Raw genomic sequence first — 21,952 nt, 5'->3', positions numbered from 1 at the left:
TCCAGGAGGTTCCCAGATAAAAAAAAAAATGCTTCCCGGGGTTAAAATATACGTTTTGTTTTTTGGCATGGTTGTCTTGGTAAAATTCGCATTTTAGGGGCTAAATATCACGTTATTGGTATTGGGGTTGCTTCGAACCGCGGACTTGGAAAACAACCACAGACTTGGCAACACTGATTCAGGTGGAGCGGCAGTTACTCCACAGAGCCGTAGTCTACTGACAACTAACACAAAATTTCTTTCAAAATCGACAAAGAATCACCACCGATTTTAAAATCTATTTTGTGTAGATTGTCAGTGAATTACGGCTCGGTGTAGTAAATGCCAACCAATGTTGCCAAGTCTGTGGTTGTTTTTCATGTCCGCGGGTCGAAGCGACAATACCAATAACATTATATTAAGCCCATAAATGCGAATTTTACCAAGGCGACCATGCCATAAAACTTAAATTGTAACCCCGCAAAGCATTTTTTTTTTTTCGCAAAACCTCCTGGAAACGCATTTGGGCTAGTTTTGGACTAGTTTTGAGAAGCAACTGGGCAGGATTTGTTGTGAAAACCTGGCAACCATGATCTGAACGCACGTGATGGAGATATACTTCTAATTACAGGAGCGTCTTTACTGAGGAGATGTGCATGAAAATCGCATTCAATTTTTTGCACAGTCCTAAGATTTTATCATGTCTACTGGTATATTGCCCACCCCATAACATAGTTTTACAATAAATATGAATATGAATGTTGCTATGCCCAATTGCCAGCTTTTACCATAATGATAAAAAGCTAAACTACCATAAAGCAGTACTGTATCACAGTGATAATGCATTTGCTCATTGAAAATTTGTATGGTTAATGGCATGAACTGGATTACCTTAATTATTGATTTATCTGGAAGTGTTCATGGTGAAATAATTGTGACTGTAGATAAATACCATGCATTTATGTAGAAGTGATATTTATATTTTTTAATTGTGGTTTTAATTGTGAGTTGGTATGTGGCAGTGTTTGTGAAATTGTACATTAACCTAGTGTTGGAACCTGTTTCACACTCAGTTACCTTAAGCCTTTTTGTGAGTTTGGACTTTCATCTTTAATACCTCAGGAGTTTTAGGTCCCTAAAATTGCAACAGTTTAACAAAAAACAAACAAGTCTCAAAACAAGGCTTTTGGTTTCAGAAGGGGACGTCAGGATCTGTCAGTATTTTAGGCATTGTTTAAAATGTAGGGGTTGCACCGATAAATCCATTAGTCGACTGAAATGAAATGCCAAGATGCTTTAAGCTTGACGTCGACTAGTCGCTGGTCCTATAGAGGGCGCAACAGGATAGGAAATCTTTGAAGGTCTTGCACATTTACGCTCAATTTCCGAACAGTTAAAATGACAAATAAATGCATACTCCACAAGACGTCATTATATTACTGCATGCTCAAAATTGAATGGGGGAATGCTCGTTTTAAACAGCTTATTGTTTAGGTAAGTTAATCTCGGTTCTAATCTAATGCACTGCTTCACTGTAATGCACACACAAAGGCTACAGACAGTAGATCACGCACAGATCTTGAGCACACAGAATCATTCAGCTCGGAAATATACTGTCAACACTGTTCAGTGATTTCTTAATAAAATAGCTTAGAAACTAAAAAGTTCAAGCATATATGTCTTAATAACTAAATCCCACAGCGTCACTACTAGTAGAGAAACACTGCCATGTAGAATTAATTCACACAGGCAATCGCTCCCACTAATGCATTCATATAAATTTAATCTTTAGTGTGCTACTTTATCTGTATCTGATTTAGAATGAGCAGAATTCTATGAGAAGTATAATGACCAAAAGACAAAATTTTGTTATTATAGTAGCAATAGCCATGTTGGCAATAGTGCTGTGTCATATGCCATAGCTGTGCACAAGGTGTTTGTGTCTCAGCTCCAGGGTCAGGCTTATTTGTTCATTAATGAGGTAATCGGCAACTAGTCGACTCGACTTTCATCACATAAAAGTCGACTTAAAAAAATCAGAAGTTGTTAAAATGCACATGAACATGGCATTAGTCAAAAGAGGTATGGGTTAATGTTCTGACCAAATACTTAAGCTGTTTATTTCCCTGGAGTCCTGTCTCAACATGCATTGGATTCTGGGCTAACTGAAAGTTCGACTTTCGCACTATTTACTGCCTCCTTGACATTTTAAATCCCATTTCAGGAGCAAATGTTGAAGGCAACGGAGAGTCGTAAGGCCTGTTTAATGCTGCTGCTTTGAGATTATAGCTTGCTCTGTGCATCTCGGGAAGTGAACTGATTGTAAAGTGAAATATAAGGGGAAAGTAGTTGCAGAAGTCCTTTAGACACCCATGCTAGCTCATAGAGATAACCGAATACGTGTGTGCAAATTCACACAAGCTTATTCCCATAACCTCTGCTCTGCCTGTACACAAACAGGGCATACACATACACACATTTCTACATAAACTCCCACATTCTGCAGGACATGCAACATGAAAAGCTTTTTGAGGTTGAACTTTTGAGGCTTCTGACTTAGCCAGTTTGGACTTATCTTAAATTTCTTTTTAAATGTCTCATGTTTTGATCCTCATCTCCTGGCTAACACTGAGTTTTCCACCAAAACTGGACTTTGTGGTATCATTAAAAAGAGAAATTGGGAAATTATTGGCATTCATTCACTGTGGTTAGTTCACCAAATATCAAAGTCTCCTAAGCATCATCAGCTAAACCTCTGGTTTAAGCTATGTATATGTTTCCATCCGTTTATGAGTGTAAATATTCCCTTTGGGTATTTGTCTCAGATTAGGTTTCACTGCATTATTTAGACATTTGCATTATAACTGCTCCTAATTATATACATGTATTCATGTATACGTGTAAACACATATATATATATTTTAATTTCTGTTCATTCGTTATGGATACATGCAGTATGTGTCATTCCACAGTGTTGTTTGTTTGTGTTTACTTATTTATTTCATGTTGTTTTAGGGTCTCTTAGAAATGTTTAATAAAATATTATTATGCTTTTAATACGTGAACACATATAATAATGCATAGCATAGCTCAACGCCTTAACATGTACAAAGTCATAGGGTACCATTCTAAAAGAAAAATGCATTACTTGAAAAAAAAGAAAAAAAATCTATTGCAACAAGGGCTGTGAATCTTTGGCAAGGCTTCGATTCGATTACGATTCATAGGTTTTCGATATGATTCAAGAACGATTTATGCAAATTTAGAACGATTCGATTCGATTCACAATTAACCTGTTAAATGCCTACATTGACTTTACTATATTACAATCAAATCTAATCTAATCTTGACAAACTATATATCGTTGGAAAAGTCTAAGACTCCCAAATATATATTTTACCAATATTGTTTGTTAAAAATTATGTAGGAAAAGTAATAGATTAATTTATGACAAGAGTGCACCCTCAGAAATCTACATTACAAAAGGAGCTTTGACCTTTGTTTAAAAAAAAGAGTTCCTCGTTGCCTCTTTCTCTATCACATTTTAGAAATCATCAGAAGTTATATATGACTTGAAAACATAAAATCTCAAAATTCATCCTTCAAAACCCATTTTAAAATCAGACATTGCATTACCATGTAAATGGCACATCAAAATCATGTTACAAAATGTTTTCAGTCATGAATTATAAAAAATGTAGGTTTGTATCATGCATATTCATGTCTATCTTCAAAAACGTGAGTGACAGTTAACAGGTTAAATTTGATTCGATTATAACGATTCGATTCTGCATTCTTTTAAGTGCATTCACGGGATTATTTAAATGCTTCTACTAAATTCTTTAAATGTTTATACAGGGGGCAAATTACAGTAGCATTTATGGTTAGAGAACCATAGGTTAGAAAAAAAAAATTGTCCATTGTTAAATGCTAGTTTAATGATGCGACATGGCATACGTAAAAATGTATGTAAGCCAAGTTTTTAAAAAAGAGCTTAAAGAGTATTATGTATAAGCTAACATTTTGTCACACCAGGGGCGTAGCCATAATTTCAGAAGTGACAGAAATGTCAAATACAATCATTTTATGTATGTAGCCTATATAATAATAATAATTATTATTATTATTATTTTTACAAGCCAACCCATACCTCTATTATCTTCTTTTTTAATTACTTTTAATTAGCTGTAATAAATCAAATACACTGCTGGGCAATAATCAATCATTTGTAATCGATATTTTTTTCCTAATGGCAATTTTAGGATTGTTTTATATACTAGGCTACATTTAATTAGCAATTCTTTAAATTTTCTGCACAGAATAAGGTAGAAAATATACTTTATAGTTTCTGTACTGTAATAAATGTCAATTAGCACTGCATTATTCATAAATTGTTTGTGGGTTTTTTTTTTTTGTTTCATCAGTTCATTCTGCTTTTATTCAGTTTAGCTGCAGATATAGCCTGGCACGTCTATGAGAGCGAGATCGCTTCTCTTTCAGTGTGAAAACGTCTTCATCTCTATTTAACTTTTCCTCTCCATCAGCGAATGATTCTGAGAGAAAACCCGCCAGATGTCTGTTTACTAATGAAACAAACGCTACTTTCATGCATCTGATTATCAGATAAATCTTGCGCTCTTATTTCAAGGTCATTGTTAATGCTGTGGTTAATTTTAAAAGTTTCCTTCGTATATTCGGTTCATCCGCATTGTTTAAAAACATTTATCATTCAATGGATCTGTGTGTATGATTTAGACACTTACATTTCTGCTCCGTCCATACAATAAATACAGCTGTCGACGACTCCGGTAACTCCATCGGTAAGATGCAGAGAGCCATTGACAAACTACAGAAAAGTAAAACTAATTTACGTTAGCATTACTGGCCACGAGTCCTATAGATCACACGTCAGCTGCGTCAGAGACGAACTGAGCGCGAGCGCAATCCTGTGACAGTCTCACAGGCGGTAAACAGTGCAGCGCGTGAAGGACAGATAAGAGGCACGATTCACGAACACTCTTCAAGGTCTCCATTAATTCGTGCGTGTAGTAATTTAATGTGTATACATTTTGAAAGCATTGAATAGCTATAGAAATCGCGATTCATTCGATTCTTAGCATTTTGAATCGATTACTGTCCAAGATCAGCGATTCACGATTCAAAAATCATGTTTCAAGATCGATGCATATGAATTGACAGGGTTTGTAATCGATGCATCGAGAAAACGAGTGAATCGTTACACCCCTAATTGCAACTGTCAAAATGGATGGGTTGCAACATGAACTTAAAAGAGTTACAGTTCCAAATGAAACTTCTAGATTCACATCACCTCATAAGATGTTGTAAGGGGATAAATTGGGAACATCAGGGTCACGGGTTGTCTCTGCAATTTGTACATCTTTAGCATCACAGTACTGAAATAAATGGTATTTGCAACATAAACAAAATACAGTGAAATATACATGGTTTCCAATGTGTGCATGTTATAACATACATCATCATCAGCTGAATGTGTGTCATCGCAGGACTTTATACACGAGACAAGATCTGCTGTGACAGCTCTTTCATGTCCTCAATAAGCAAAAACACAAGAGGCTGCTTGTAAAATATCCAAAACTATATTTTCATTATCTTCTGTTTATCTGTGACATGTCCCATCAGTCAAAACCTTATTTTAAACCTATTCTTAAACATAAGAATAGATCAATATTAAATAATAACACACTCTGAGCACGGGCGCAGATGGCACTGGGGACGGGGGGGACATGAACCCCCCAGATTCATAGTAACCAGATCCGTCCCCCTCACTTTCTCAATGAAAGGTTTTATTGGTAAAACAGAGGATTCATCTGAGTTTCCGCGATGTACATTAGTCTAAGTAGAAGCGACCCGGCCCGCCGCTCCTTTAAACGTGTACTAAATGATTTTTGAAACACGCTTTTGACCGCTGTGTCTGACCGAGTCCCAAAACACACTTGTAGCCAATCAGCGGTAAGGGGGCGTGTCTTGTCCTGATAGCGAGAAGAGAGCGCTCAATTTGAGTGCACAGGATGCATATTACATTACATTTACATTTAGTCATTTAGCTGCCGCTTTTATTGAGAGCGATGGCGGATAAAAAAGAGGGTTTACAATCAAGAAAGAGGTAGGACCCGCCTAAATATCGGAGCAGCTTTCCAGCGGCGGAGAGAAACTGAAGGATTGGGAAGGGCTCGAATCGGACGCCGAGGTTTATTTGTTTCTTTTTGATAGGTGAGTAATGATTTTGCGTTGTTTCACACAACTTATCCATGTTTGCTTTTGTTTGAATATGCTTGTGTGTCATCTTCGCTTGTTTCTGCGATCGTTGTTGCCATGGTTGCAAATGTACGTGTGGGGTAAAGATTTCAAAATAGGGGCAATGCACGGTGGACGAGAGAACTCAACTTCACAAAACACATTCAAATAGAAAAACCACCAGCAAATTAAGAAAACATCTTCATCAGTTTGACAGCACAAGTGCTGCAAATACTCAACACAATGAAATACAAAAACAAGCTACGAATGCTCACAACACAAACAAATAAAGAAACGCTCTGCAAATACTCAAACCAAACAAAATTACCCCAACAAAAAGAAAATTTAAATAATGTGTTTTTGTTTTTGTTTTTTTTTAGTATTGATTACCATTTTTATGACCATATTTGTACAAATACCATGGTTAAACTATGGTTATAGTAGTAAATCCATGGTTAATTTGTTAATGATTACAGAAACCATTTATATATATATATATATATATATATATATATATATATATATATATATATATATATATATATATAATGTATTTATTTATTAATTCATTTCAATAGTAAAACCACAGACTATGGTTAGTTTTTGTAAGGTAAGCCAGCTTACGTAACATTTCACAGGTACAGAAATTGTGTATTTAGTCAGCTTATTTAGGCTAATAATATCCACAAAGCTAAGGAATCGTATGACTAGGATTGTTAAAATAAACAAAATGTATTTTTTCAGAGCAAACATTTATAAATTATGTCCCAGCCACATTTGTCACTTTACGGTTCCCTTAAATATTTCCGATGTGCTCTGTGTTTTTGCAGCACATTTCTTTATTTGTTTGGATTGTTAGTATTTGCAGCACGTGTTGTCAAACTGATGAAGATGTTTTCATAATTTACAGGTATTTTTGTCATTTGCAGCATGTTTTCTCTCTCGGCCACCGTAGCAGGTCCTGTTGGGGTATGGGTGTGTTTGTTTTGGTGCTAAAGAATCGGGTCTGGGCAGACGCAGGCTTAAGCACAATAATAGTCTAACCGTTACTTTACCCACATTCTCACTACACAGTGTTCTGTTGTCAATAAACACACATGGCGATGGTGCTTCCACTGACGTTTACGTTGTGTGTGTGTATTGCTATGACTCCTGACCCCGGGGTCATACGAGGAGCTGGTAGCTGCCTCAAATGTGCCTGTAGCGGTAACCATAGTGATAATATACAGGTGTATAATATACTTTATTTTGTGTAATTTAATTCAAATAAGCTAACTTTCTTATATTCTAGATTTACAGACTGAAAACAGAAGAGTTTTTTTTTTTTTAATTCTGATGGTGACTTACAGCTTAGAAAAATGAAAAGTAGGAAACTTAAAAATAAATAAAAATAAAAATCCAAAGTAGGTTTAATTATGCACTCAATACTTGGTTGGGGCTTCAGTGCGGCGTGGCATGAAGGCGATCAGTCTGTGGCACTGCTGAGGCGTTACTGAAGACCAGGTTGCTTTGATAGAGGCCTTCAGCTCCTCTGTATTGTTTGTCAGGTGTTACTTCTCTTCCTCTTTACAATACCCCATATATTCTCTGTGAGGTTCAGGTCAGGTGAGTTGGCTGGCCAATCAAGCACAGTAATATCATGGTCAGCAAACCACTTGGAAGTGTTTTTTTTCACTGTGGGCAGGTGCTAACGTCCTACTTGAAGAGGAAATCAGCATCTCCATAAAGCTTGTCAGCAGATGGAAGATGGAAGTGCTCCCAAAATCTCCTGGTAGATGGCTGCATTGACTTGATAAAACACAATGGAGCAACACCAGCAGACGTCACAGCACCCAAATCATCTCTGACTTCAGAAACCTCAAACTGGACTTTGGATTCTATGCCTCTCCAGTCTTCCTCCAGACTCCAGACCTTGATTTCCAAATGAAATGCTAAATTTACTTTCATCTGAAAAGAGAACTATGGACCACTGAGCAACGGTCCAGTTCTTTTTCTCCTTACCCCAGGTTTGATGCTTCAGACGTTATTCTCTGGTTCAGGATTGGCTTGGTTCTAGGAATGTGACAGCTCTAGCTCTTTTCCTGAAGACGTCTGAGTGTGGTGACTCCCTCCCAAGTTCTTTAGTCAGCTTTTCATGATAATCTTCCCAGGGCTGTGGTCATGCCTTTTGCTTGTGCACCTTTTCCTACCACACCTTTTACTTCCAGTCAACTTTCTATGAATATATTTTGATACAGCACTTTGTGAACAGCCATCCCTTTCTGCAATGACCTTCTGTGGCTTACCCTCCTTGTGGAGGGTGTTGATGAACTTCTTCTGGACAACTGTCAAGTCAGTAGTCTTTCCCATAATTGTGGTTGCATGTTCTAAACTAGCCCAGGAGGTACCCTGTATTTATAATCAAAATTTACCAAACTAATCAACCTCAAAATAGAATATTAACATTTTTGAGATACTGAATTTTTTATTTTATTAAGATGTAAGTCGTAACCATGAGAATTAAAACAATTTTTTTATATATATATATTTCAGATTGTGTGCAATTAATCTAGAATATAAGAAAGTTTGCTTTTTTGAATTGTTACAAAAAAAATAAAGACCTCGTCTGTGACTGAGCTGGTGATTTTTCTGGACTGAAAAAATTTGACTACTGGACAGCTTGGTCCCCCCCAGTTAAAAAATCCCATCTGCGCCCCTGACTCGGAGTCTGGACTGAACAGTAGCTGCCGGCTAACTCATGTTAATGAGTGTATCTAAACAGCCCATTTTACCTCAAAGTTTTAAGCATGCAAAGGTAAAAAATACACCTTTACAAAGCTATTTAAAGGGGGGTACAATGGTGTTTTGTGTATTTTTATGATTGATCAATCAACAGACTAAAATCTGATTGGCTAAACAGTACAAGCGTCCTGTGTGGGAGGAGTTCCCTGCCAGGAAAGTCTAAATAATACACACCCAAATCCAAGGCTATTCACACATTCACAGTCTATGATGAATTTTAAACATTCCAAAATTTTTGTAAACAGTTATACAGTACATCTGTGAATTGGGTTTTATATATATATATATATATATATATATATATATATATATATATATATATATATATATATATATATATATTCTTATTTTGTGCACGTAAATAGTTTTTTGTGAAAAAAAAAAAACAAACAAAAAAAAAAAAAAAATATATATATATATATATATATATATATATATATATATATATATATATATATATATATATATATATATATATGGTTAGACTTGTGTATATATATCGTGTCATATAGGTGTCAGGGAGCTAACTACTGCAGGAAATGCAAAGGGCAGAAGAAAAGAGTAAATGAAAAGAACACTGACAGATTTATTTTGTAAACCACCTAAAGTTACTAATAATGGTGCTGGTGATAGTGATCATGTGATAAATGTTGATCCGCCAGCCGAAAAGAAGGCATACAGTTTTCGGGGAGAGAATAGCATGAAAAACTCGCTATGAAAATGCATTGTGCTCTTTGCACTACATTCATTTTAAAGCCTGTGGGACACAGTTTGCATGTAACACTCACAGCATTCGTCACATAATCTACACATTTTTATGTTAAACATGGAGAGAGTGCCAAACACAAGAAATGCAAGGAAAAGTGTGTGGCAAAATATACAGGATCATCAGGTTCAACAATTAAGGCCTTTAATTGTCAGGATTCTCCCTTAGAGGTCTGCGATAATATCTTAATTGTTGTTTTAATGATGGTACGATTTAACATTATCGAGTAAATTGCAAAGACCAAACACAACACCTACAGATGGTGCATTCCAAGCGGGATATATCATCCTCCGAAGGCCACTTCGGAGTGAAAACAACCATGGCTGCCATATTGAAGATACTTTCCAAACGTGCCCAAAACTGGTTAGACTTGTGAGCATATGCATTTACAGTTCTTTTGTTTGTTTTTTTTCACTGCACAATTCAGTCTATTTGCATGTGTTTTAACGCTGTAGTTTACTTGTCGCTTATGCTTTAACATTGTACATTTCTAGGCAATGCCTTTCATTGATTTAGTGGTTATCAGTTTCATAAATTAAGTAAAAATGACAAAAAAGGCTATTTATGGAAGGTAGGTATTAGAAACACTAAATGCCTTGAGTGATGGAGAGTCTGATGGTAAGTTGCATCCTTGTTCAGCTTACCATCTGACGGCTCATCTGACAGTGATACAGATATAATATTTAAATGTTTTAGCTTATGATAACTCCAATTGGTCAAACTTTGGTTTAATTATTAAATTTTTGTCTTGCCATATCGTATATTGTTCGCTACGGTGTTGATATTCTAGCCTGGCCATTTGCAGAATAAATAAATAAATCTGATCAATATGATGTAATAAATAAAACTTTGTTTTTGATTCCCCAAGTTTAACAGTGTTGTTCTCTTATTCAAACTATAAATTATATAACTAAAAAAAAAATAATAAATATTTATCTGTGCTTGAATTTGTCATCACATAATCCTATGCAGTGTGGTGAATTATTATTTCTTATTGTTATCTATAGGTTATATTAGTAATTTAAATAGCAAGGGTTTTTAATATCTTAATATATTGATTAATGACATTGTATAATAATGTACCACCCAAATATTTAGGCTAGTACCTCCTAATTCAGTGAAGGCATTTTATTTACTTTTTTATTTTTTTTACCTTAGGCTACGGACCATTATGGATTCATGTAGCCTGCATTAAAAAGTCTTGTACATAAAACAGCAGGATAAAAATATATTTTTAGTTGATGACTAGACATAATCTTTTCAAGACTCTAGAAACTTCTTTGTAAAGACAGTGGCATAATACAGTGAAATGATATGTTCTTTAACCACATGAATACAGTTGTAATGTACAAGGGTAAAATGTATCTGCTGGTGGTTTTAGGTATACAGCGACCTCTGGCAGCTCTAGTGTTAATGTCCTGCATTAAGCAGTGTGTAAATGCATCTAAATGCCACTTCAGATGCAGCTTCTGTTTCTCCTCTGAATTGCAAAGATTAATTCTGTGTATACTGATTTTATTTACTTGACAACAGCCCAAATGTCTTATTACTCTAATTGGCTGATTAAATGTAAGAATTTGGCTCAAAAGATTATGCACACTTAAAAAAAAAAAAAAGGAAAAAGGCTTAACTGTTAAAAGGACCATAAAAGATACAAATCAATTTAAACTTATTGGAAAAGATAAATTTCTATCACTGCTGTGAACTGACTACCACACAGAATATGAAGAATATCAAAGTCAGCTGACCACGGTTGTCCTTAAGACTACCAGTACAGTAACACAAAATCAGCACAATAACACGCTCCGCTAAATATTGTCTAATTATCGTTATGGGTAAAATCCAAGAAAATATTGAGTTATAATTGTTTTTTCAATATCGCACACCCTTAGCTGCCAGTCCTTCCGTGTAATTGGCAGAGCTTAATCTAAAATTTAACACCGCATACACCATCTAACCCTCGCCAAAGAGCAGCTCTCTCTCTCTGTGTTTGACCAAACTCTGTTGGTTGGTTTACAAAATAAATCTGTCAGTGTTTCTTTTAATTTTATCTCTTCTTCAGCCTGCGGTGGTTAGCCCTCTGTATCCTGGCACTTGTGTTTATGGAACTTAACATGGTTTAATAGTAGCCAAAGTTATAAAACCATGGTTAAGTTCTAACCATAGTATAACCATGGCATTTGTAGTTAAACTATGGTTACACAAATTGTAATCAATATGCCGCCAAAAAACCTGCTTTTTTATACAACTAAAGCCCCTGTAAAGCAGTTCTCATTTGCATATTTTCTGTTTCTGAAATAGTAGGCAACTTCAGTGTAACCTGCATTCATTTCAACTGAATTACAAAAAAACTTGAACAATAACTGCAATATGCTGTTTTGCAGCAGTGAATTATATTACTTTATTATTTAATAGATCATGCAGCACAAATGTTCATTTATGTGTAACAAACTATGTGTATTTTACAGATAAACTACGTTCATATTCATATAACCCAGACAGTGAATTGTGATAGGTTTTTGGGAATGCTGTTTTGCACTCATTCATTCACAAGTCTGCTGTGGTTCAGTCCTGACAGGATAGCTTGGAATAGAAAGGTCATTAATTGACAGAAAAAGACTGACTTGTCCTTTGGTGTGACAGATAATGTCCTCCGGTGTGACACCTTTACTTTCACACCACAGGACAAAGATGTCACACCAGAGGACAAGGTCTCTTTAAAGGTGCTGTAGGGAACTTTTGTAAAAAAAAATATTTTTTACATATTTATTAAACCTGTCATTATGTCCTGACAGTGGAATATGAGACAGATAATCTGTGAAAAAAATCAAGCTCCTCTGGCTCCTCCCAGTGGTCCTATTGCCATTTGCAGAAACCATCTCCATCACTCCTGGTAAAAAACAACCAATCAGAGCTGCGGTCCGTAACTTTGTTTGTGTTCAAAATGTAGAAAAATGTATATAATAAGCGAGTACACCATGAATCCATTTTCCAAACCGTGTTTTTGGCTTGTCCTGAATCACTAGGGTGCACCCATAATAAGTGTTTATATTCGGACTATTTTAGATTGCTTCGGGGGTACCGCGGCGGAGTAACCCAGTACCTTTGTGATTCTTCACAGACATAAACAGAGAGAAGTAGTTCTGGCTACAATGTTCTTCCGCAAGACGCAAGCAGTTCTGTTTATGAACCGCTAGAGCGTCAAAAGTTCCCTACCGCAGCTTTAAGAAGCATTTCAAATAATTAAATAATATTTGTTTAATTCCTTTTTATTCTTTTTTGATCATTTTCATTTTCTATTTTCTGATTTTTTTCAATGTCATAAAGATACCGAAATTAGTGGAAGAGAGAACACTGTGAAATATATAGAGAAAATTAAACTGGATTCACCAGAAGAGAGGAGATCCTAAGAGAACAATGCAGAAAGTAAGTAGAATCAAAATTATGCCTTACAAAGAGAAACCATATATAATTTATTCACATCTCAATAAATATAGTTTGAATATCAATCATATTTAGTAGAGTCACACATGCAGCTTTGATGAACATTATTATAAAAGAAAAAAAAAACATATTTTTCTTCCTGACATGTTCACAATTAAACATAAATCATATAATAACTACAATTTATGTCCTTTAGTGTGATGTAATATGCTGTGACACACAAAAAAGAACCACAGATTTGTTTTTATCTCAAATATCTTAAAAAAAAAAAAAAAACAGTTAGGTTTTTTTTTTTTTTTTCTTAATTATTTGTGTTAAACCATAGGACAAATTTATTGTAGAGTTCAGTAAAAAAAAAAAAAAAAAAAACACAGAAAAACAGAAAGAGCAAACAAAGTTAGTGACCCTTTATATTTTTTCAAAGATCAGACTTCACTAGTCATGGCTAAATGTTTTGCTAGTGACATATATTTTGTTTTGCAAAGTTTGCTGCTTCATTATTTGAAGAGTTTGGTTCCAAAATCCAATAAAAATGCAAAAAATAAATTACAAAAAGTGTCAAAATTACGATTGGATCTGTTCGGTATTGAAAAGTACAATTTCTCCAATTGTTTTCCTAACCGCGACAAACACCAGTCTTCCTTTTTTGCAGAATGCAATATATCCGCTTAACCAATCACAGCACACCATTCCAAATGCTTTAGACAGTACTGGCGCCATTTTCAATACACCCAGCATCCTAGTTTCCTCATCTATTTTGCACTTTTTGATCAACAAACAAGGGCTGCATAATAAATCATATGTGATTGTCATACACATCTCATCAGTTAAGCTGAATCTGTGATTAATAGTACAGTCAGTGTTGGGTGTAACGTGTTACTAAGTAACTAAATTACTTTAAATTAATTATCCACTGAAAATGTAAAGCAAGGGATTACTGCTCATTTTTAGGTAATTTAATTACAGTTACTTATAAAATACTTGCATTACATACAGTAAATAATTTAAACCGTTTTAAAATAAATATTAATTTGAATCTAAATTTACCATCTAAGAATAAAATTTAATTCAGTGTCTTTAACCCTCTGTGCACCAGCATGTTCACTTTCAGTTTTCCTGATTTACAGATAAACTTTAAATACTCAGATACAGATAAGACAAATCAATCAAATCTAAAAAGGGACTACTTTTATTTTTTCACCATGACAGTAACAACAAAACATTGTGCTTTTGCAAAATAAACAAACAGGGTGCACTTTCTGCCATCTAGGTCTCCGCGAGCAACTTTCTACATGTCACAAACTCAGTCAAATTTGACAGAGACATGAGAAATATGTCTACAGTAAGCTTGTGTCTACTTTTTAATGAATTCAAATCAAAAACAAATATTCTCTGGTTATATAATCCGTATGAAACCGTACAGTCTTTCCCATATCTGAGCTTGAAGTGTCTACTTTTAAATGAATAAATTCAAATCAAAAACAAAAAAATTCTGATTATGTAATTCATATGAAAGCGAGGTACAGTCTTTCCCATATCTGAGCTCATTATATGCAGTCACCTGCACGCAAACACTCTCATGTAGATAAAATTTGCTTTAATAATTTCAGTAATAGCTTTTATTAGCAAGAACAATATATTAGACAATATTACAGTGTTGACCCTTGTTCTTTATAATATAACGGTTGCAATTGGCTCTGGCATGCTGGATAATAGCTTGTGGGCCAAATCCTGACTGATGGCAATCCATTCTTGCCTTATTAGTTCTCAGAGTTGATCACAATTTGTGGGTTTCTGCTTGTCCACTCGTGAGGGACCACGGGTTCTCTGTGGGATTGAGATCCGGGGAGTTGCCTGGCCACAGATCCAAAATTTCAATGTGATGATCTTCATACCACGTCTTCATCACTCTTGCTTTGTGACATGGTGCTCCATCATCCTGGAAAATGCACAGATCATCAACAAATTGCTCATGGATAGTTGGAAGAAGTTGCTCTTGCTGGATGTTTTGATACCATTCTTTATTCATGGCAGTGTTTTTGGGCAGAATTATGAGAGAGCCCACTCCCTTGGTTGAAAAGCAAGCCAACACATGGATAGTCTCAGGATGCTTCACTGTTGGCATGTCATAGGATGCATGATAGCGTTAATCTTTTCTTCTCTCAAAAATAGATTTTCTGGATGTCCCAAACAGTGTTGTGGGTAACGCGTTACAAAGTAACGCGTTAGAGTACTCTAATTACTTTTTTCCTGAAATGTGTAACTTAACGCGTTAGTTTCGTGCGTAAGTAATCAGTAACTTCGTTATTTTTAAAAAAAAAGTAATCCGTTATTTTAAGGAAAGGAAAATCCCGACTGCAGCCTGCTTTTTGTCAGACAGTAGGCCTAGGTCTATTGTGCCACCTGCGGATGTATCAGCGGAGCCGAAGCTCTGTAATCGTAAAGTCAATGGCTGTGATGCGTCTGTGCCCTGCGCCTGACCCTGTGTGTGTGTGGGTGTTTTTTTTCCCCGAACTCCGGCAAGATAGCAGAGAGGACAGCGTTTGGTTTATGGAAGTACGCACATTATTTTCAATTTGTCAACTAAAAAGAAAAGAACATAACGGTAAAATGCACACTCTGCTTTGGTGAAAAGCTTCTGTCGACCGCCAAAAATTCTACCTCAAATTTAACGCTATACGTTTTAATCTCTACTTTGAAGAGTAAATGTAAGAGGACTGTGTTAAAGCGAATTTAGGCTTGTGACTGTGAGTGACACTTTAATAATATTTAGTTCGGCTATTAAGCGATTTGTCATTTGCCTGTGTGGCGGTGAAGGATTTAATTCGGTTTGTTATCATTTTTGTTTGACAGGCAGCTGTTAATTTCTGTTAGATCGTTGGCTGGCTGGTTGTTCATCATTTCTAAATGGATTTAAATCTGCAAGCCTGTTTAAGGTTGTGTTTACAAGTAAGCATACTTGTACTTTGATAACTGCATTATTTAAAGTTAAAGAAAAATCAGGAGTTATCTTGTGGTGCTCATAATATACAGTAGCCTAGGCTACCCGGGCTGGGTAACGTTAGGTGCGAATTTTGATTAATAATATGTTCTGTGATAATAAATAAATAAAACGCCATGTGGAATAGCCTATTGCTGACTGTCTTTCCTGTTATTGTTATCCTGCAGTGTTAATTTAGTCGGATGAATGACGTTATTCGTTGTCGGGAGTCACGACTTCTAGGTGCATTTAAAGGGGCCGGGGGCTGTGTCTGTCATGTGTGAGCCGCTGCAAACGGCTTTTAATTTTTGGTAACGCATGAGTACTCTAACGCGTTACTTTTATGAATAGGTAACGCTGTATCATAACTGATTACTTTTAATTGATGGTAACGTTGTAACCTAACTAACTACTTTCCAAAGTAACTATACCCAACACTGGTCCCAAACGAAGGGAGCTTCATCAGAGAAAATAAGTTTGCACAGTCTTCTGCTGTCCAATCCTTGTACTTCCTGCACTGTACTGTCCTTGATGTTTTTCTTGGAGAGAAGTTATAAATGCCATGCATGTGTGTGTAAGCATTATCATATTATGAGATTAGCGAATCTTTAAAAATTAGCATCTACTTAATTTATCATTTGGTAAGAACAGTGTGGTGAGTCCTTGTCTTGTACTTTATGTGCAAAATGACATATCTATTTCAATATTTTCAATTAATAGAAAAAAATATTATTATTATTAACATTATTTTTGAAAGTCTTACCATAAATCACTATGATCCCCTGTGTATTTTTAAGTTTAGGTATGTGTGTGTGTGTGTTTAAGCACACCCCTTGCTTAATGCCCGTGGGAAGGGGAGCAAGATTGATCTGGGCTTGGATCAAAGCCAGGTTTGAGACTGTTCCCAGCTGTCATGATGAGTCTCCTCTTCACACATAGTTCCTGATGGGAGCAGACAACCACCCTTCCTGCACCCCCCAAAGCTAATCACAGTCTCCTTCCTTGCCCCCACCTAAACCTTCATGATTGACAGTCTTCAAGGACTAATAATTCACTTCACGGATGTTCAGGTCTGTGCGGCACATGGAACCGAACAACCGCCATCAGAGAAGGGATGTGGGGTTGCAAGAGTAAAGGAAGACGCAAACACATTGCATGTTATAGAAATAAGTTTTAAAAAAAGACACCACTTGTAATTTGACACAAAACAAGGCCTTAAGGATTATTAGCATTCACTATGTAGCTGTCAGAATAGAAAATATTTCAAGTCATTTAAAAGAACAATAACAAAACTCTTGGAAAAACACTACTGTATGTTGAAATGACGGTGTGTAATATGCAATATATTCTCCTTTGAAGTTGATTAAAACAACTGAAAAGAGTGTTGATTATATATACTCCACTATTCAAAAGATTGGAGTCAGTGAGAGTTTATTTTTAAGTCAATAGTCAGTAATACTGTGAAATATATTCCCGTTTAAAATTGCTTTTCTATTGCATTTTAAAATGTAATTTATTCTTGTTATAGTAAAGCTGAAATTTTGTCAGCCATTATTCCAGTCTTCAGTGGCACATAATCCTTCAGAAATCATTCTAATATGCTGATTTGCTGTTCAAAAACCATTTCTCATTATCAATTAATGAAGTGTGCTAATTACTGAAGTGTGAATTCTTTTTTTTTCAGAATTATTTGCTGAAAAGAAAGTTCACAAAAACTGCATTTAATTGAAATATAATTTTTGCAACATTATCTTTTGATCACTTTTGATGAGTTTTATGCAGCCTTGCTGAATATTTTTTTTTTTCTGCGGATCAACTTGCACGGATTAATTGTTCCTATCAAGACTAGCTATGTGTGCTAGTAAAGTAAAAAAACTCATTTTTGATTTCATGCAGACTATAAAATAAATCTCTTTTCTTATACACACAACACTTTTTATGTTTTTGGTCACAATTTATTTCAATAGTCCACTTTAGACATTCTACTAAATATAAGTAACTTTGAAACTGCATGTAAAAGTCAATAGTAATTAGATTATTAGTAGAGTGCTAAGTTCGGGTCGAATAACTTGAACTTTATACTTTCAAAATTAAATTTACAGTCAGTAAAATGTGTTTTAAGGGACCATCAAAACACACTATTAGCATATTGAGAGTGAGGAGTTGTCGTCATGGTACAGAGATATTACGGTATCTCACCCTCTCTGCCATGTTGGCAGGATTCCGGCGGCAAAACATGATTCTTTACCTGTGTTGTTAACTCTGTAGTAGAGGAGGTTCTTGCAATTCCGCACTGTTTTACCATGCCTGGAAGTCACTGCTGCGTTAAAAACACTTTTTATATACAGTACCTCAACACAAAAACCTGGTACAGTATGTGTCATTGAGCTAAAATCTAATTCCAGCTAAATACCTAAACTTACACAGCTTTAGCCGACATCAAAACATGTTGGAAACGTTTGTGTACATTGAACATCTCGTTACAATCTAGTGTTTACGAAACAGTCTTTACTAATTACTTGACTAATTACTTTGTCATTTTGGTCAAGAAGTGTCTGCTAAATGCAATATAATTACAACACACTAAAACGCATGTGAAGAAACTTACTTTGTCCAGTACAACACTGTTTTCACCACCTGGAGGCTTATAGATGGCCAAGCCCCGCACCCAGCCATGGCAGAAAGCCTCGTAACTTTCCAAAGACTTGTGTCTTTTAAACTCCTGCATTGTGTAGTAATTTACACCAAAAACTGTGTCCATATATGTGCATGGAGGTAAATGGTCCAGGTATCTGTGCCATTCCTCTACAGGGAGCTCGTATGGGTCTCAGACCCCGCCCAAATCAACCCCAATCAGCACGTGACTCCTCACTCTGAATAGTTAAAATATGTAGTTAAAATTGGACTTTGAATTGTTACCATGCTTTTTGTATCCCGTTTATACCCACAGCATTACCTCATTTTTCTTAAGGTTTCCTAAGGGTGAGGGGATTAACAAGGAAAGTCTAAATCCAGAGCATGTTTCCATGTCACTGTTGTCACTGTAAAATCTCCCCCAATTTCCTCAAACATGCCCCTCTGCCTTTGTGAGTTGTGAAGTGTCAGAGAGAGTTATGACACCCCTGCCTTTCTTAAGCACTGGCCCAAGGGACACTGACTCAGCCTGGGGACAGACTGAGCTTGGGATCTCTCTCAGTCGGTCTAACACCTCCCTTGGGGCCACCATTCAACCCCCCTCATAGTCCCAAACTGTAGGCTAAGCATCCCAATTAGAACAGTCCATTGGTTTTTTGGAAGAAAGCACTGCTCCAGCACAGGAGAATCAATGGTCAGACGGTTGCAGAAGTGTCACAATTTACTAGCAAAGCTCAGAGGCCGTGACCAGCTTCGTCAAGACATGCCGGGAACTGTGACTGTAAAGCACAGGCACCTATTACCATGGTGACAAAGACTTGCTGCATGCAGTAGTTTGAGCTTTCGTCCTATACTTTTTGACATGGTATGTCAGCTGGAGTTTGTGCGAACAGCCACTGACAGGCACTAACCTCACTTAATGACAGCGAGATGTGTTGACGAGGAAAAACGTCACCATGCATTTTTCATGAGCTCTGCACATCATTTTAAGAATGGTGCTTTTTTTTTTTTTTTTTTTTTCCATGTTCTGGAATTCTTGTAGCTCATAGGTAATATTTATATGGTTCTGTTATCATTGTGTCATGCATTTATGTTTGTGTCTCTGACAGATATCTCCGCCACAGAGTTCATGGAACGCCGTGGCAATCTGAAGAGCAGGTACGAGCTGCTAGGCGACTTCCTGTCAGACATGCTGTCTGTGGGGGCAGACGACATCAACATTTTCAGTCTGGTGGAAGAGCGGCACAGGACTCTGGATGTGAGGTTCTCCATTCACAGCACGCCATTCCTCAGGGCCGAGAGAGTCCATGGATACCTTGCAGCTCATAAACAAAAAGTAAGGCCTGTCTGAAATGCAGGGATATGAATATAGTTATATTAGACCTTTTAATTAACCTAGGAATCACTCTAAAAGCATGTGCACTTCAGTGTGGAATAACTGAATGCTTTAACACTAATTACATTTGCTTTCACTTATTCATAATAAGATGAGACCTGATGTATTAACCCAGCTCTCTTTGTACCATTTCAGTCAAATCTAAAGTGTCACTTTTCACTCTCCCTTGCTCTCTTTTCATTGACATCACACATAAGCTCAATTTCTTTCTTAGAAAAGACACACTGCTATAGGCAAAAGAGCTGAAAATTCAACCGATCTAAAAGCATCAGTCTCCTACGCAAAATCATTGATCAGGACCAATTACAAGGCGTAAAGAGGCTTGGAAAATGGCCTGCAAATGGCGAGCCGAGACGGTGAAAGTAGTACTGATGGAAGCTAGAGGTTATTAATGATGGGATTTCTAATCCTCTGGAAGAAACTGCTTAAAATGTTCCCTTATTCTCTTTCTCAATCGTTTCACCCAAATTTGATTTGTCTAGTTACTAAAAATAGTGGGAGAAGAAAGTGAAAATTCAGAGAGGTAATTACAGATGAACTCACTGATATGGAAAGTGAGTTGCCTGTCTCCACCCATAGTAATTGAAGAAATTTCAAGACATGGAATGAAAAAAGTAAAAAAAAACTCAATGCAATTAAAATTGCCATGCTTACGGTACATGCATTGGCAGGGTTTTGAGAGGGATCAGCGAGAACAGCCAGTTCATGCTCGTGCACAGAACTGTTGCATCGGAATCTGATGTAATAGCTTTTTATTCTATTTTCGGCCAGTTGTCGGCTCCATTCACTGAATCTCGGATGTGTCAAGTAGGCTGTGTGATGTTGGCTTATGAGAGAGCTGGAAGAAACGAGTGTGAACAGCAGGAGAGAGACAGAGATGAGCCCCCACCTCACGTCTGTAACTTTTTAAATGATACGTAATGCACTGCCATAATCTCCAGCAGTCCTCTCTCTTCCCCTTGCTTTCCACCTCGCTCCCCTGCCTACAATGCATACTTTGTAGAGCTCAGGATTCCCCCACGGCCATGCTAGGATGGTGGAAGTGGATTTTTCTGAGCACTCTGCTCATTTCCCAGGGGTATACCCTTCTATCTCGCCCCCTAACACCCCTTCTGCAATACACGCAACTGAAATGACACCCTGTGAAGTGTCAGACGCTTCACTAAAACACACTCTGTTGCATCAAGCTCGAAAACCAAAAAGAAGTCTCCCTGTAGTGATAGTAAATCCTGATGAAAGGGTCATTGATAAACAGGGAAAGTGACACAGGGGGAAAAAGTTTTCAGAAAAGCTTTTTATTTGTTGTGAAATTCGAGGGGTAATCGGTTCAAATTCAAAAAATACATTTGGGTCTTTAGCAGACAAAGCTAAAACAAGTTTGCAGAAAAATAAATTAAAAAAATTATTATGAGACTTACCTCTCAGAATAAACATACATGGCACGTTCTAGAAATAGTGCGCCTATAGTGAGCAGGTTGAAACACAGAAGGAAGCAGTGAGGATGAACGAAGAACAATTAGAGCCATTCTCTGCATTTAATCAGATTCCTATGAATTTCCCACTCTATTTGAGTGCATGTTATAAAGGAGGGGAAATACAATTATTTTAAAGCTTTCAGCTGGATCTTCGCTGTCAGAGCCATTTCACACTGGCCTTTCTCAAAAACGCTTCTCATCACCTCGGCTTTTGCAGAAAT

General features: G+C 36.4%; 1 protein-coding gene across 3 annotated transcripts in view; it reads left to right on the top strand.

Moving 5' to 3' along the window:
* Positions 1-21,952, top strand: part of LOC113106222 (neural-cadherin) — a 300,806-nt gene that overhangs the window by 209,582 nt on the left and 69,272 nt on the right. For all 3 annotated transcript variants that reach the window (XM_026267912.1, XM_026267913.1, XM_026267914.1), the window contains one exon: positions 19,970-20,196. In XM_026267912.1, coding sequence (XP_026123697.1) covers positions 19,970-20,196 — 227 coding nt within the window. The remainder of the gene's footprint in view (positions 1-19,969; positions 20,197-21,952) is intronic.

The sequence above is a fragment of the Carassius auratus genome, chromosome 7, assembly GCF_003368295.1.
Source record: "Carassius auratus strain Wakin chromosome 7, ASM336829v1, whole genome shotgun sequence".
Classification (NCBI taxonomy): domain Eukaryota; kingdom Metazoa; phylum Chordata; class Actinopteri; order Cypriniformes; family Cyprinidae; genus Carassius; species Carassius auratus.
Note: the sequence above shows the minus strand (reverse complement) of the source record. Positions and strands in the feature narration are given on the sequence as shown.